Source organism: Protomyctophum bolini (genome assembly GCF_963924005.1).
Source record: "Protomyctophum bolini genome assembly, chromosome: 6".
Taxonomy (NCBI): Eukaryota; Metazoa; Chordata; class Actinopteri; order Myctophiformes; family Myctophidae; genus Protomyctophum; species Protomyctophum bolini.
In genome coordinates this window covers 50,099,268-50,113,354 of record NC_137867.1, presented here as the reverse complement: position 1 = coordinate 50,113,354, position 14,087 = coordinate 50,099,268, and the positions used below count along the sequence as shown (strand labels likewise).

The window sequence follows — 14,087 nt, the reverse complement described above, 5'->3', positions numbered from 1 at the left end:
GTCTCTCTAATGTGTGTGTGAGCAGTCTTATAAAACCTCATGCACTCAGAAAGTCATCAAATAAATAAAAATAATAAACTACAAAAGGCAAAAACAGCAATAAGACAAATATGGTCTCTCTCTCTCTCTTTCTCTCTCTGTGAGTTTTACACACACACACACACACACACACACACACACACACACACACACACACACACACACACACACACACACACACACACACACACACACACACACACACACACACACACACACATTAAATCGTGTAATTTACAGAAGAAATCAAAGCCAATTAAGTTGAACGAGGAGGAATGAAAGGAGTTTTTTTTTTTTTTTGCCCGTGGACGTGACGTTGATTGGCCGGGGCCCCAGCCCTCTCTCCCGATTGGCTGTGGCCCCGGCCCTCTCTTCCGATTGGCCGTGGCGCTTGGCAGGACCACCTTCCCCTCCTAACAGAGATTATAATGAAAGACCCTCCCTCTTAAAGCACAAAGTGAATTTGCTTTCATTTAGGGAGTCTATATATGTCTTAAACAGGTTAAAAGTTATAGAGTGCTTTATTTTTTATATCTTTTGTATTAGTTTGTGTGTGTGTGTGTGTGTGTGTGTGTGTGTGTGTGTGTGTGTGTGTGTGTGCGGGGGGGCGAGGGGGAGAGTTTAGCGGTGCGCCATGCTCTCCCACGCCGACCTCCTGGACGCGCGGCTCGGTGAGTTCTCGGCTCCGAACGCCGCTGCTCTCCAGCTCTACTGTAAGATTTATAACATTTATATCCATTTGTTTTATAGAAAACTCTGATGAATGCTTTTAATGCGGCGCCGAAATTAAACTTAATCCATTGGAAAGGAGGGGGGGGGGGGGGGGGGTGTTGCATTAGTGCGTAATTTGATTTATTTTTCGTGGAATTCTTGTCGATGTGATCGAATTTATTTAAGCCTGTTTTAAACTTAAAATAAAAGGGGGTTAGATTTACACAACAGCATGGGTTTATTATGCTTGTAATATAACTGTATATTTATCTTATGTCTTCACAGATTGTCATTTAGATTTACATTTGGAAATGTAAACATTATTGTTTTTATATGTCGGAGCATTCAAGGCTACATCTGCAATTTATGAAAAGTCTATATGAAGTATTTATCATATCATTTATATATAGCTTGTAACACAATAACTGCATTTATCTACACAGTTACATTTAAATGTTTAAAAAAGAATCGACTGCTTTGATTTTACGCATGTTCATTTTGGAGCTGTTTATACAGACAGGATATCTGCAATTTATTTGACTAAAAGTCAACTATATTTCACAACAATTGTAAACAATTATTAGCTTATATACAAACTGCTGTTAATTTATTTAATGCTTTTATTTACACAATAATACATAGACATATAGTTGTATAGAATATTCCACTGTCAGGTTCTTATAGTTATAGTTGAATATTTCTATATGTGAAGTATTAATATGTGTTCTTGCTTATACTGTAAATCACTAAATGACTAAAATAGTACATTTCACAATAATAATAATTTCAGGAATGATTTGTCCGAAACTGTTAAAAAATCTCACTGACTATTTTATTTATTTATTTATTGTTTGTTTATTTGTTGTTGTTTCTCTCGCGGGATCAGGGATGAAAGATGCCGCCGCGGAGCTGCTGGGCCACCGGGACGTGTTGAATAAATGCCGCCTGCAGGGAGGAGGAGGAGGGGGAGGAGGGGGGGGAGCGGACACCGGGGGCCACGGAGGAGCCCCGGGGGGCCCCGAGCTGCAGGGGGGCCCGCCGGGGGGGCACGGAGGAGGGCCGGGGGGACCGGGGACGGGCCACGGGGACGTGGAGGGAGCCACCATGCTGCCCGTCGGCGTGGACGAACTCAACACGGGAGGAACGAACAACAACAACAACAACAACAACAGCAGCTCTAACAGCATGAAGGAGCAGGACAAACAGATGAATATTAATAGTTCTAATAACAACAACCATAACAACAGTACTGGAGGAGGAGGAGGAAGCGGAAGCAGCAGCAGCAGCAGCAGCCAGGCGCAGAAGCAGAAGCGGCACCGGACGCGCTTCACGCCGGCGCAGCTGAACGAGCTGGAGCGCAGCTTCGCCAAGACCCACTACCCCGATATCTTTATGCGGGAAGAACTGGCGCTGCGGGTCGGCCTGACGGAGAGCAGAGTGCAGGTAAGACCCTCCTCCATACACGACCCCCTATACCCTACCCCGACACACCAATATATGACCCCGCTACCATGACCTCTCTATGCGGGAGGAATGGCCCTCTAGGGTCGGTCTGACGGAGTCCAGAGTGTAACAGTAAAGACCCGCTGACTACCCTGACACAATATAGACCCGCGACGCTACCAGAGACTGTATATAAGTTACATAAATACTATAAAATACTTTTTATATTTTAATACTATATAAAAGGTTTTTATGTTTAGTCGACTAATATAAATGGTGTGTTATTCAAAATAGTCCCTAGACTCCTTCAGAAGACACTTTGACTCCTGCACCTGGACATAATATAGCCCCTAGACTCCTTCAGAAGACTCCTACAACTAACTCCTCACACTGAGGAGAGAGAGGCTGTTAGCTGGACCGTTTGTCCCGAAGGAGGGAAATAAACCGACATGTTGAGAGTGAGACCTCTAAAGTCCAGACCTGTAGCTCTAGTCTAGACAACCAACACTGCGTCCGTTTATTCATTGGTTTATTTTAATCCATACGTGATAAAAACCTTTCTTAAATCCTAGAACAGTTTTCTGGAGAAAAAAAAAAAAAAAAAAAACGATGTTTCTATTAATATTTGCGACACATTTCCGCGATGTTTATTTTTTTTATTTTTTTAATAGCTAAAGTATAAAGTAATGGTCGTGGTTATAAAGCTGCAAACTTCATGGGGTTCATTTGGTCATTTCAAAGGAGATAAAATAACACACATTTATACAATGACTACAGTTGTAGTTTTTTGTGGGAGTATATAGGCTGCCTGAAGCCTTATACTTATTGCTGATATTTGATGCATTTTTATACCATCTTAGTATTTAAATAACTACCGGTGAGACAATATACAACAAAGCAAAAAATGCATTAAATAAAGTAAAACAACTAATTGCTTGAGGACGACGATTGTACAAAAGCCTTAATCTAAAAACCAATTCCGATCTTCAATTAAGAACAATGAGCTTTTATATCGACATGAGAAAACATGCGCGTTTACATTGATTGCCAAAATATAATGATAATAAAAGAATAATACAAAAACAGTTGAAAATTGGGACAGTTCTCGTCACTTTAAAGATCTTTCCAAAATTGTTCTAAAATATAGCAGATATATCACAGTGCTGTGAGCTTGTACATCTGTTATTTTGCTTGTACATATTTTTTAGCTTGTACGTCTGTTATTCTTTAGCTTGTACGTCTGTTATTCTTTAGCTTGTACGTTTGTTATTCTTTAGCTTGTACGTCTGTTATTCTTTAGCTTGTACGTTTGTTATTCTTTAGCTTGTACGTCTGTTATTTTTGACCAGCTCAACCCTCATAAATCTATATGTGATACTTTGCCGTAATGGGTTAATATTTCATGTCGTTTATGTCTAATATCGTCCCAACAACCGGAGCGTAAAATAAATGATATTTTACTGCTTTGTAATTGATTTATGACCGAATGAGACGCTATAGTGTTTGATAGGGAAGAACCGGAGCCTTATTTTATGGTCTTGCGTTAATCATGACGGCATGTTTCATGTTTGAAAGGATTATTCCATTTAGAGCTGAGGACGATTCTTCTAAATCCTGACAGTTTTCTGATAAAAACCTCATGTTTCTATATCAGTGGTTCTCAAACTATTTCATGTCAAGGACCCCCAGAATTATCTGTAATTGGAACAATATGTTGTTCCAATCCCCCCCCCCCATCCTCCTCCCGCCCCCCCCCCGCCTACCAGAAGCAAAGATTTGAGTTAAAAACGTTCACTCTGAAATAATATAATATTCAAAGATTTGCGACACATTTTCGCGATGTGAAAAATAGCAGAGCTACAAGCTCATAGCGCGGCACTCGCGGTGCCGCGCTATGAGCTTAATTGTAGTCTAGAGCTGCTATTTTTCAACGGCTAAAGTTTAAAATAATATCGGTATACTTAAAACACCTGCCCTGAATGGATAATAATTCCTAATAATCCCTCCAAATGTTTCTGTTATAGAAAACAAAAACCTCGTGAATTTATGTGGAATTGTTTTGTTCATTCGGAGGTCTAAAAACAATAAGCAGTTAATATTAGTCTTTTTAAATCACAAAAAAAGAAGAAGTTCTTCAATCATGTATTTATATGTGTGCCTTTTCTAAACGTAGTGTACATAATGTATAGGAATGAAAAATAAATAGACATTATATTGTTTATGTGATAATTACCTGCAGATTAAAATAATTACAATTATTGCCCTCGGAATTATAGGCTATTGTGATATAATTCCGAACCCGGGGAATTATCTTCCAGTTGTCTAAATGTGGATATTTGTAAAGGTTGATATATAGGGCTATTCCTATAAGTATAGGCTATATATTAAGCTATATCTACATTTATTATTTTATTTATTTTGCCTATATAGGTTGTATTGTATTTGTGTAGTAAATTCTAAGTTATCAAATGGTGTTTTTAACTGTCTGTCTGAGGAGGATGACGGTTAATTGCTGATTTAAATTTCGTCCCCGATTTATTTTTAGAGGTCGCGGTTGAAAGATCCATGAAGCTCTCTGTCTGAACTCTGAATAATTCCCTTTCACAATTAGAATGAAATTATTAATGTATTTTAGACCAGTTGGTTTCCAACCCTTTTCACTTTATTTATTCAGCATCTGAGAGTCTCAGACCCATCTGAGCCACGGGACTATTTGACGACATTTAAACACGGAACCACCGTCTGATGACATTTAGCCTCTCAGACCCATTTGAGCCACGGAACCACCGTCTGATGACATTCAGCCTCTCAGACCCATTTGAGCCACGGAACCACCATCTGATGACATTTAGCCTCTCAGACCCATTTGAGCCACGGAACCACCGTTTGATGACATTTAGCCTCTCAGACCCATCTGAGCCACGGAACCACCGTTTGATGACATTTAGCCTCTCAGACCCATTTGAGCCACGGAACCACCGTCTGATGACATTTAGCCTCTCAGACCCATCTGAGCCACGGAACCACCGTCTGATGACATTTAGCCTCTCAGACCCATCTGAGCCACGGAACCACCGTTTGATGACATTTAGCCTCTCAGACCCATTTGAGCCACGGAACCACCGTCTGATGACATTTAGCCTCTCAGACCCATTTGAGCCACGGAACCACCGTTTGATGACATTTAGCCTCTCAGACCCATTTGAGCCACGGAACCACCGTCTGATGACATTTAGCCTCTCAGACCCATCTGAGCCACGGAACCACCGTCTGATGACATTTAGCCTCTCAGACCCATCTGAGCCACGGAACCACCGTCTGATGACATTTAGCCTCTCAGACCCATCTGAGCCACGGAACCACCGTCTGATGACATTTAGCCTCTCAGACCCATTTGAGCCACAGAACCACCGTTTGATGACATTTAGCCTCTCAGACCCATCTGAGCCACGGAACCACCGTCTGATGACATTTAGCCTCTCAGACCCATTTGAGCCACAGAACCACCGTTTGATGACATTTAGCCTCTCAGACCCATCTGAGCCACGGAACCACCATGTGATGACATTTAGCCTCTCAGACCCATAATCCCATGCTGTATTGATGTTGGTTTATACCTACCATTATAGGAGAGATATGCAGGCAAACGTTGATCAAAAGAACAATTGTATACATTCTCTAATAATCAATTAGAGTCTAACTAAGTAAATTAAAGTAATGAAGATGATTAACAATAATAACTTTTGAGTGTAAAAGGAATACATGAGGGGGAAAGAAAAGTAATACATAGTTTAGACATTTGAATAGATTATACAATATGCACTATTATGCTAATATTATAGGGATGAATGATACATTCAGTCGATGCTTTAATGCACAGTATATAAAGGACAACTCTCAATGTTTTATATATTTATAAAACACAACACGTACTGTATTGTTTCGCAAAGGAAGATATTTGTATACCTCGAGTTGACAATATATATAAAAAAATAAATAAAATAAAAAAAATAAAAAATAAAAAATAGCTGAATTAGATCTTAATGGCATCTTCATAATGATGTCCAGCTGTGTGTGTGTGTGTGTGTGTGTGTGTGTGTGTGTGTGTGTGTGTGTGTGTGCATGTGCGTGTGTGTGTGCGTGCGTGCGTGCGTGCGTGCGTGCGTGCGTGCGTGCGGTGTGTGCGTGCGTGCGTGCGTGCGTGCGTGCGTGCGTGCGGTGTGTGCGTGCGTGCGTGCGTGCGCGCGTGCGGTGCGTGCGAACACAGACATACATTTTGAGTGTTTGTGTGTAAAAATTATACAAACATGGCATGCGTAACACAAACATTGAACACTAATTTTAAGGCTAATTTATTTGGCCGGGATGAGTTGACGATAAGAGCGCCCCTCACTTCACACAGGTGTGATTTTCGAGGGGCGCCATAGCCCCTCCTATACACACAGGTTTAATGTTTGTCTTTATAGTTCAAAGTTTGTTTTGTAAACGGCGTTTAATGTTTGTGTTGGCACCGTTTTTTTTACACCACCATTAGCCTATACGTCACCTAATCAACGTAGACTTTTTTAGCGACCCTCACTTCACACGGGTGTGATTTTATGTTTTAGTTTATAGTTATTGTTATTGTCACACTTTTTTATTGTTCTTCTTCTGGAGTAACGTACCGTATACCTAACTTCTGCTTTGATTGGCCGAGCTTTGCATAACGTTTGTAGTTTAGTAGCTGATTGGCTGTCGTTGGTTACGTTTAACCAATCTATGTTTTACAATCGTTTATAAAGACATAAGGGGCCTGTGTAAGCGACTGCGGCAACCGCACTTTTTTTCTCAAAAGTGCTAAATAATTCCCAATGCATTTTCCCCTCATAGACATTTCAAAAAGTATTTATTTAAAGACCGTTTAAGTGTCGTACGAGACGACAAACACAATATTTTGGACCAAACAAATAATTACAAAGAAGAAAAACAACATAAAAAGTGTTTTTTTTTCCTTCTTTCTAATGTTTTGTTCGGCCCAAAACGTTTATTTATTGTCATGATTTTTGTCACGACAAGAGTCGTCTTTTTTGTCCGCGGCGTAAAACGTCCTTAAATAAATACTTTCTGAAAAGTCTACGAGGGAAAATGATCGGGGAATTATTTTCCCGGGGTCTCTTGAGGGGGCGGGGCTGTGACGCTATATAGGGGCGTGTCCCTATAATTGGTTCAACAGGGCGTGACCTCATAGGGGCGTGTCTCTATGTGTTTTTAAAACATGTCAAACGGTAATTATGATGAATGTATAAAGAGACGTTTTGTCTCAATGATGTCACACACGCTGCACAGGGTGTTGTTCAATTGGTCAATCAAGGCCTATAGGTTGTCATGGTAACCATAGAGGTATAACCAATCAGGCGCCGGCGTTGCCATGGTTACCGTGTGGAGGTAACCATGGCCCTAATCAGGCTCAGGCGTTGCCAATGCACTGTTGATTTTGTCGACTAAAACTAAAAAAGACGGGGAAAAAATGTTCGTCGACTTTATACGTCTTTTCACTGACGACAACTACGTGTAAACTACGTGTAAACTACATGAGAACTACATGAGAACGAAGCTATGACGACTGAAACTATATGAGAGTAAATATACTGAAACTATATGAGAGTAAATATACTGAAACTATATGAGAGTAAATATACTGTTTAACACTATGATGACTGAAACTATATGAGAGTAAATATACTGTTTAACACTATGACGACTGAAACTATATGAGAGTAAATATACTGTTTAACACTATGACGACTGAAACTATATGAGAGTAAATATACTGTTTAACACTATGACGACTGAAACTATATGAGAGTAAATATACTGTTTAACACTATGACGACTGAAACTATATGAGAGTAAATATACTGTTTAACACTATAATGACTGAAACTATATGAGCAATGTCAACAAATTAAAAAAAAAGTAGACTAAAATGTTAGGAAGGGAACAAGAGATCCGGTATATATAGGCCTAAGTCATTTTACACTTGATTTGCATGCTGAAAATATCCGATCTACAAGCTCACAACGCGCCGCGGCTATTTTCAGAAAGTGTAAAGAACAGTCGGCATCAAGGCCCACCAAAATACATTTTAGTCGACTAAATCAACTGTAGGTTTAGTCGACTAAAATCTTAAGACATTTAGTCGACTAACACTAGACTAACGCACTGAGACATTCCAGGTGACTAAAATGTGACTAAAACTTAAATGGAAGCTATATAATATTCAAGAGACTATATGACTAAAACTAAACTAAAATTCAGCTGCCCTAAACAACACCGTTGTCATGGTTACAGGGAGGCATAACCATGGCCCTAATCGGCCCTAATCGGACGCAGGTGTTGTCAGAGAAAACCCGTTTTCAGTTTGTTTCTGTATCCTGATGTGTGCCTCCTCCGCGGTTTAGATAATGTATTTATTTGCATGCAAAGAATTATATTTGGACTTTTATTAACAGCTATAATACATTTAATTTAATTTAATAAAGGTATATTCAGTGATTTCACTCAATACTTTGGCTGGTTACCGTCACGTGACCAGTGTAAATTCCACCGATAACCCACTCCTTCAATCACATAGCCTACTTGCCGAGCAAAACAAGGAAGTGATGTGTCTCGCTCTGGTGGCGCAAAGCGTAGCTATACTTTTGTGAATTCAATCGTTTTATTAGGTTAATATTGCTATTATGTTTGTAACCGTTTTAGAAAAGCAATAAGCCACCCGAGGCCCAAAGCTTACCGGGTATTTTACACTGGCTGGGAGGTAGAAGACCCTCCGCTGGGCGTCCCGTCTGCCTACGCCTCCCAGCCAGTGTAAAATACCCGCTAACCTGAGACCTCTCGCGGCTTATTGCTTAACCCGTGGTCTGGAGAGGGCAGTTGTTTTACAGACAGGCAGGGCCGGTCCTGAGCAATCTGGCGCCCTAAGCAGGACTTCTCGCGGCACCCCCAGGGCCCCGCCCCCAGGGCCCGCCCCCAGGGCCCCGCCCCCAGGGCCCCGTCCCCGGTTGAAAACCACCGATCTATACTCCACGACGGCAAAATGGCTTCGCCCAAAAATGTCCTCGGAAAAGCCTTACAAGCTTATATGTGAGCTTGTAGATCGGTTATATGTTTGGGGCCAGAATATGGACGTCTCACGTCTCGATAATGTCTCCACATTCAGCTATACGCTGCGTGGCTGCGTGGCTGCGTGGCTGCGTCCCCCTGTGCGTAACACCGTCTCCACATGCTGTGGAATTATCATGATGATTATCATGATTATGATGATGATGATTATGATTGGATCTTTATCACCCAGCCTTCTGCACAATCATGCCCTTTATTACGTCTCATTGTGATCGTCCATATACTTCACAACCCGACTCTAAAACCGCCCCCTAAAAAAACAAGAGCACCTTTTGTACTACGAGGTGCGATTCATAGGCCTATACTCCTATTTTAGATTCATAGGCCTATACTCCTATTTTAGATTCATAGGCCTATACTCCTATTTTAGATTCATAGGCCTATACTCCTATTTTAGAGCCGGATAAAAGTCCAAAGCATACAAATGTAACATTCTTACAATGCCAGGCATTTATGGGCGGGAACCCCTTTTGGTGTTTTAAACATTATGTTATAATTTAGCTATTGAAAAATAGCAGATCTACAAGCTCGTAGCGCACCACCGAGTGGCGCGCTACGAGCTTGTAGGTCTGCTATTTTGGAAAAATCGTTGAAATGCGGCACAAATCTTTGAATATATATATTTTTCAGAATACTAAAAAAAAAAAACATTATTTCAACGACGTCAGGCCTAAATGGGTTAATGCAGAGAAGATATAGCAGTATAAGTTATGATAATACATAACGGATCAAATTATTTGCAGGGTCAGTCATATCTGCCGATATCGATTCTGATATATCAAACAATAAACTCTGTCCATTAGTTTTTAATGTTTGTTTAACTAAAAACAAACATTAATTTGTTTGTATATAGCACCTTTCATGACATGAAATGCAGCTCAAAGTGCATTACAGAGCAATGGAGAAAGAAAGACAAGAAAAGCAAGGCATCAACATAAAAAAATAATAGCAGTAATGCAATACAGTGAGGACGACATGAATAACAAAAATAAATAAATATCCATTAGAAGCAAGAGTGTAGAAGTGGGTCTTGAGCAATGTCTACAGCCTGTCGAAGGTACAGTTTGTTAAACTACAGAGGCTGCCTGTCAAAGGTAACAGTTTGTTAAACTACAGAGGCTGCCTGTCAAAGGTAACAGTTTGTTAAACTACAGAGGCTGCCTGTCAAAGGTAACAGTTTGTTAAACTACAGAGGCTGCCTGTCGAAGGTAACAGTTTGTTAAACTACAGAGGCTGCCTGTGGAAGGTAACAGTTTGTTAAACTACAGAGGCTGCCTGTCAAAGGTAACAGTTTGTTAAACTACAGAGGCTGCCTGTGGAAGGTAACAGTTTGTTAAACTACAGAGGCTGCCTGTCGAAGGTAACAGTTTGTTAAACTACAGAGGCTGCCTGTCGAAGGTAACAGTTTGTTAAACTACAGAGGCTGCCTGTGGAAGGTACAGTTTGTTAAACTACAGAAACAAACAACATATTTTGAGATGTGGGTGGCCGGCCAATTACATATAATTTTGGGGGTCCTTGACATTAAAATGTTTGAGAGCGACCGATATAGAAACATAGGGTTTTTCTGAATCTGATTTAAAAACTAATTTAGACCTGAGGACGATTCTAACAATTTCATGTCAAGGACCCCCAGAATTATAAGTAATTGGCAGCAGACCCCAATCTCAAAATATGTTATTCCAGCCCCCCCCCATTTCAGTTAAAAACGTTCGCTCTGAAATAATAGGTATTCAAATTGCAGATCTACAAGCTCGTAGGTGAAGTATAGTCATGTGACGTGTCAAACTACAGGGTCTTTCCCCATGATTCTGAATCCATTGTTAATTATAAGCATTATAGTTTTTGGCAGGAAAAAACTATCCTTGGGCTAAAAAAACGGCCATATAAATATCCGTCATCACAAACGTGACTGTTTTATTAGTTGGTTATCACGTTTGGGCAAGTGGCTACGACCGCAAATAAACCCCGAATGGCCTGTCGTAGCGTGATCACCTCCATGCCTAATTACACACACACACACACACACACACACACACACACACACACACACACACACACACACACACACACACGCACGCACGCACGCACGCATGCATGCACGCACACATGGGGTGTTTTACGGAAGGTAGGTGATATCATCATAATATCAGCCATGTTTTAGAGTGATCACCTCCATGCCTTATTACAGCTACGAAGAGAGAGAGAGAGAGAGAGAGAGACAATTGGAATCACTCGCTCGTGAAATAACGGCCTCCACATAATGACTGTGGCACGGATGGATCAATTCCGTTTGGATATAATAGTCATGTCATATTTATAGAAGGCCTGCATGGCTGCCATTTACATAAAATTAGAATCACAGTGGAATATATAATGGACCTGCATCGTCCCAATAATTATACCATGATTCTAATCTAAAGGACGCCCCAAATAATGAGAGGCTGTCTGTCTGGGATGATCCGCGCGCAGGCACGCTACGCTACGCGCACACCATGCAGGTATATGCTACGCGCGCACCGCGCAGGTATACTCTATGCGCACACCGCGCAGGCACGCTATACGGCCAAGCTAAACCAGGCAATTTTGCGCGCGTGCGTATGCGTTTACTGTGCGCGTTTACTGCGCGCGTACAGTGCGTTTGGATAGGACCAATATATGTCAATGATACCAGGTACACCAGACGCACGGATACCCAGGTGTAACGTTCCATATTGTCCCCAGGTGTAACGTTCCATATTGTCCCCCATGTCGTCCCCAGGTGTAACGTTCCATATTGTCCCCATGTCGTCCCCAGGTGTAACGTTCCATATTGTCCCCCATGTCGTCCCCAGGTGTAACGTTCCATATTGTCCCCCATGTCGTCCCCAGGTGTAACGTTCCATATTGTCCCCCATGTCGTCCCCCAGGTGTAACGTTACATATTGTCCCCCAGGTGTAACGTTCCATATTGTCCCCCATGTCGTCCCCAGGTGTAACGTTCCATATTGTCCCCCATGTCGTCCCCAGGTGTAACGTTCCATATTGTTCCCCATGTCGTCCCCCAGGTGTAACGTTCCATATTGTCCCACAGGTGTAACGTTACATATTGTCCCCAGGTGTAACGTTACATATTGTCCCCAGGTGTAACGTTACATATTGTCCCCAGGTGTAACGTTCCATAGTGTCCCCAGGTGTAACGTTCCATATTGTCCCCCAGGTGTAACGTTCCATCTTGTCCCCCATGTGTAACGTTACATACTGTCCCCAGGTGTAACGTTACATATTGTCCCCAGGTGTAACGTAACATATTGTCCCCAGGTGTAACGTTCCATATTGTCCTGACTCCCCAGGTGTAACGTAACATATTGTCCCCATGTCGTCCCCAGGTGTAACGTTACATATTGTCCGCCAGGTGTAACGTTCCATATTGTCCCCCAGGTGTAACGTTCCATATTGTCCCCAGGTGTAACGTTACATATTGTCCCCCAGGTGTAACGTTCCATATTGTCCCCCAGGTGTAACGTTCCATATTGTCCCCCATGTCGTCCCCCCAGGTGTAACGTTCCATATTGTCCCCCAGGTGTAACGTTCCATATTGTCCCCCAGGTGTAACGTTCCATATTGCCCCCCATGTCGTCCCCCAGGTGTAACGTTCCATATTGTCCCCCATGTCGTCCCCAGGTGTAACGTTACATATTTTCCGCCAGGTGTAACGTTCCATATTGTCCCCCAGGTGTAACGTTCCATATTGTCCCCAGGTGTAACATTACATATTGTCCCCCAGGTGTAACGTTCCATATTGTCCCCCAGGTGTAACGTTCCATATTGTCCCCCATGTCGTCCCCCCAGGTGTGGTTCCAGAACCGTCGCGCCAAGTGGAAGAAGCGCAAGAAGACGAGCAGCGTGTTCCGCTCCCCGGGGACGCTCCTGCCCACGCACCACCACCACCACCACCACGCGCTGGCGCACCAGTTCCCCGTGGGCGCCATGCACGGCGACGGCCTCTGCTCCTTCCACGCCAACGACACGCGCTGGGGCGCGGCGCTGGGGGGCGTGTCCTCGCAGCTGTCGCAGCTGGGCCGCCACCAGCAGGCCCAGCTGCTGTCCCAGTGCAGCCTGGGGGGAGGGGCCGTGGGCGGGGGCTCGGGCAGCCCGGGCGGCGGGGGCGGCGCCTCCATGGCCCTCTCCAACATGTCGCCGGGCAACGGCGTCGGGAGCCACCACCTCTACCAGCCCTCCTTCCCCCCGCCGCCCGGCATGGGGGGGGGGGGAGGAGGAGGAGGGGGCGGTCCGCACGGCGGGGGTGGCGGGGGCCAGGTGGGCGGGGCCATCTCGCCGGACAGTGACATGTGGCGCGGGACGAGCATCGCCTCGCTGCGGCGCAAGGCGCTGGAGCACACGGTGTCCATGACCTTCACCTAGCTGTAGCTCCGCCCCCATGACCTTCACCTAGCTGTAGCTCCGCCCCCATGACCTTCACCTAGCTGTAGCCCCGCCCCCATGACCTTCACCTAGCTGTAGCCCCGCCCCCCCCCCCCCCCCCCCCCCCCCCGTGGGCCGCTAGCTACAGAGCGTCGCAGCCCCGCCCCCTCCTCGAGAGACCCGAAAAAATAATTCCCCGATCATTTTCCCTCGTAGACTTTTCAGACGTTTTACGCCGCGGACAAAGACAACTTTTGTCGTGACAAATCATGACAAGAAATAAATACAATGTTTTGGGGCGAACAAAGAATTAGAAAGAAGAAGAAACC

General features: G+C 43.4%; 1 protein-coding gene across 1 annotated transcript; it reads left to right on the top strand.

The window, feature by feature from the left end:
• Nucleotides 1-330: 330 nt before the first annotated feature.
• Nucleotides 331-13,861, top strand: LOC308317091 (homeobox protein orthopedia B-like). Its single transcript, XM_080765885.1, has 3 exons — nt 331-752; nt 1,637-2,193; nt 13,186-13,861. Exons 1-3 carry the CDS (start codon nt 674-676, stop codon nt 13,756-13,758), a joined length of 1,209 nt encoding a protein of 402 aa, XP_080622011.1. The 5' UTR covers nt 331-673; the 3' UTR covers nt 13,759-13,861.
• The last annotated feature ends 226 nt before the right edge of the window (nt 13,862-14,087 follow it).

Excerpts from the sequence above, each read along its gene's own strand:
- LOC308317091 (XM_080765885.1), top strand. The coding sequence starts at position 674 with ATGCTCTCCCACGCCGACCTCCTGGACGCGCGGCTCGGTGAGTTCTCG. Across the intron at positions 753-1,636 it reads CGCTGCTCTCCAGCTCTACT|GGATGAAAGATGCCGCCGCG; the intron begins GTAAGATTTATA and ends TCGCGGGATCAG. Across the intron at positions 2,194-13,185 it reads TGACGGAGAGCAGAGTGCAG|GTGTGGTTCCAGAACCGTCG; the intron begins GTAAGACCCTCC and ends TCGTCCCCCCAG.